Source organism: Tarenaya hassleriana, unplaced genomic scaffold (assembly GCF_000463585.1).
Source record: "Tarenaya hassleriana unplaced genomic scaffold, ASM46358v1 Cleome1, whole genome shotgun sequence".
Classification (NCBI taxonomy): domain Eukaryota; kingdom Viridiplantae; phylum Streptophyta; class Magnoliopsida; order Brassicales; family Cleomaceae; genus Tarenaya; species Tarenaya hassleriana.
In genome coordinates this window covers 8,792,083-8,795,671 of record NW_010960187.1, presented here as the reverse complement: position 1 = coordinate 8,795,671, position 3,589 = coordinate 8,792,083, and the positions used below count along the sequence as shown (strand labels likewise).

At 39.0% G+C, this 3,589-nt stretch overlaps 1 protein-coding gene across 2 annotated transcripts in view; it reads right to left on the bottom strand.

Annotated features, from left to right (window-relative positions):
• The window catches only part of LOC104820324 (KH domain-containing protein At1g09660/At1g09670), a 7,125-nt gene extending 3,546 nt beyond the window's left edge, over positions 1 to 3,579 (bottom strand). The window contains exons 1-8 of one of the 2 annotated variants that reach the window (XR_772918.1): positions 3,484 to 3,579; positions 3,222 to 3,353; positions 2,423 to 2,508; positions 1,809 to 1,933; positions 1,533 to 1,679; positions 1,348 to 1,464; positions 771 to 914; positions 449 to 663 (exon numbers count right to left, since the gene is read on the bottom strand). Coding sequence is in view for 1 of the 2 variants with exons in the window: in XM_010550724.1 (XP_010549026.1) it covers positions 514 to 663; positions 771 to 914; positions 1,348 to 1,464; positions 1,533 to 1,679; positions 1,809 to 1,933; positions 2,423 to 2,508; positions 3,222 to 3,322 (870 nt within the window). In the remaining variant the exon portion in view is untranslated. Of the gene's footprint in view, positions 1 to 214; positions 664 to 770; positions 915 to 1,347; positions 1,465 to 1,532; positions 1,680 to 1,808; positions 1,934 to 2,422; positions 2,509 to 3,221; positions 3,354 to 3,483 lie in introns of those variants that run through there. The other variant, XM_010550724.1, reaches the window with a different exon arrangement.
• Between the last annotated feature and the right edge of the window lie 10 nt (positions 3,580 to 3,589).

Here is a 3,589-nt window from a genome sequence, read left to right as displayed (position 1 = left end):
AAAATAAATTAAATTTATATAAAAAAACTCTAATATAATTTTATATTAATTTTTTTCATATTATTTATATGATATTATAAATATACTAATTATTATGATGGTGATAATTGAAAATATTAAATGATATTGGTGTTTTAATAAATTTTTATGTATTTATTTAAATTTATAATTATATTTAAAATAAATATAAATAAAAAATATTATATATCATTGGCTCAACGAGCCGGCTCGTTCAGATCGGAAAATTGGCGAGCGATCTGAGCCGAGGTTTTTCTGGGTCGTTAGAAAACGAGCCTAACGAGCTGAGCCCAAAACGATCCGAGCCAAATGAGCCGAGCCCAAAATGATCCGAGTTGGCTCATTTGACACCCCTAGATATAACTAAAGGCATTATTAAAGAATGAACTTAATTAAGGGCATTATCAGAGAGAGAGAGAGAGAGAGAGACCTCTTACGGTTATCATCACAGTCAAAACCATGAGAAGTTTGATAAATAAAATCTCCTTTTTTTTTCTATCGTCCAGTCTTGGCGCGCTTGCTGTTGAAAGGAGACATGCTTGGGCTGAGACTAGGGCTCATACTCTGCCTCTCTTCCCTCAGTGTTCCATTTATCGCCGCTAACTCCCTCAGCTGTTCCCTCTTGTAGTGATCCATCGATTCATCCTGCCCATCCCCACTCAGTTACAGTTTCTCCAGATAATACAGTGGACTGACCACAGATAATGCATAGAGAAAACTCAGGGTTTTGAGAGAGTGTGTGTAAACATTACCACGGGCTTCAGAAGAGTTTCTAGGAAATTCACGGCGCTTTCCAATCGAGAGTTTATTATATCTTCAGGAAGCTCACCCTCGATCAATACGTGCAATGGCTCGCTCAGATGCTCGTACCCTGCTTTATCTTTTAGCTTTTCTTCCTGCCAGGAAAAGCAAACACACACTAACACTGTTCAGCTTGAACACCCCGACAGTAAAATCTCCAAGGAAATGAGTTTAAACCCAAAAAAAAAATAATAACCGCAGAAGATATGAATTACAAAAAGATAATTCATTAGGATTGCTTTAACACCCAGACACCAAAATCTGTGGATTAATCAAATTTTGAATCAGAGCTTCTCAGTTTCTATCAACTACTACTTCTAAATATTTGACTCTTTTCTCTATAAATTTAAAGTTTATCATGAGAGTTGCAACACTTAATACTCCAATAAGTAAGACCACACATAAGTGGAACACAAGGAGAAGTCCAGTGGCACTAATAAGCAAACACGATTCGAAATCCAGTTCATGACCTGAGCAATGTGAAATCATTACCTACACTTTTGAGAATCATGAAATAGTGAGTCATACCTTAACAGAATCCTTCACAGAACCACGTCCTCTGATATAAACCCTACACTGTGTTACAAGCTCAACTCTTTTCAGGGAGTTTCCACGCGGTCCCAGAATCCGGCCGACAAAATTATACTGCAAAGTTGAATAAATTGTATTAGACTGTTCAACTATACCATCTAACTATAAAAGTTAGCACTTACATTCGGATATTTATCCACAGGCACATCAAGCCTAACAACTTTCTTTACAATAGGTGGGGTCGAGAGCGGAGCTGGGAGGCCAGGCATCCCAGGCCAGCCCATTGAGGGAGCGTGATATGGAGAACCTCTTTGGAGATGACCATTTTCCTGCAGCAAACAAGTTAGAATTACAAAAATTACTTTTGATTATAGCATCCTTAGCAACATACCAACACCTGAGCAATTAAATGTGGGCCTATATCAGACCTCAAACATGAGTATTCGGTATCAGCTTACCTCTGCTTGGATCATTGGCCATCCCTCCATATCAAGTTTTCCACTCATTGGTTGACCCAGTGACCTATATGGACTGTCATGGTCATGTCTCTCGAAATCAGCAAAACTTGAGACCCTCCTGATTTCTGCATGGAGGCCACTTCAGTAAACAATCTAGCAATAGGTTTTGTTTACAGGGTCCTAGACTCCTAGATTTCCAGCTATGCAAGATCCAGAGCAAAAAGAAAAAAAAAGACATGAACAACAGTCTAACAAATTATAGAGATGCTCTTAAGCAATTCATGGCTTTTAACATTCACATGATCACTGCAGATCATGACTTTCCAATAAATAGTGTTTGCTCAGGTAAAAAGGTCTGGAAACATCTTTTCAATCCAATTGTGTTACAGTCAGAGAGAAAGGTTTGCAACTTGCAAGTAAAAGTTCTCTCTGTATAGCTTCCTCCTGTTCTTCCGCATTCCACTAGTGTTTTTAATCAAAGAAATCCAGAGGAGCGAACAACAGAAAGGTTTGTTCCCTGGAGAACTCTGTACAATGGATGTTGTGAGCTAATGTTTCTATCATGTAAAGATCAAACAATCTTTTGTGCCCATGCACTATGAAATGTAATCAACCTTGATTTAAAAGTCGGCAGCAATTTGGCAGAACTTGCAAAAAGGGCACCAGCTTTTGTCTCTCTTGCAATAATTCAGCCAAGTACCTGAGTAACAAGGTAAACTATGAAAACAATTTCTGCTGGAAACTACAATGCTGGGGAAATAAATGGTTCACAATGTCGGATGGAGTCAGCACTGCAATTGAAGTTGCTAGAAGTGACTTAACATGTGAAAATTCAAAGGGGTAAGTTGGAAAAGAAAAAGTGAACATCAAACAATCATCTGTCCATTCCTTGAATACTCGTAACCTTCAACATTGGTGCCAGATGCATCAAACAAATTGAAGCTAAGGTAATTTACATGCTAAGGCAAAGGTTCAGAAGTTGGCAAAACAAAAACCCACACATTCTTTTTCACATTCATGAAATAGAAAAAAGACCAATGTAAGCCAATTACATGCGAGTTCAACTCGAAAGTCCACAAAAAACAGATCCACAAAAACAAATGTCTCAACTCCACATTCACCAATCCAATAGAACAAGATTTAACAATCACAAAACATTTCAGATGAGTACACACCATCCACAGAAACTTATAAATCCGACCCTCCTTCCAGATTGACCAAATTAAGCAGAACAAGATTCACCAATGACACATAATTCAACTTTTGTTTTTGGGTATGAAACACATGATTCAACTTGTAAGCTAACAAGAAACAAATCCACACCGTACAACCAAACACACAGATTCAAGATCAATGGATCCCCAAGAATCACAAGAAAATTCACATGAACGAAAAGAAGAGAGAAATCGGAACCTCTCACGATCAGTGGGAAGACACGGAGACCGATTGGGAGAAGCTCGAAATCCGGAGGGAGAATACTGGAAGTAACTCCCCGGAGAGATCCTTTCTCCCATCTCCACAGAAACCACGCGGAAAGTTGCTCCTCTGAACACCATACATCCATCGAAAAGTCAGAAACTACGTACAAATACAAACTCGTCCACACACACGAAGATATACACAAACACACACATACATATATATATATAGAGAGAGAGAGAGAGAGGAGACTGACCGGAGAGGAGGGAGGAGAAGAGGCGGCGGATCTTCGGAGAATGAATCTACCGAAATCTCTCTCTCTCTCTCTCTGCCTCTACGTCACATCAGCAGGACGAGGAGGA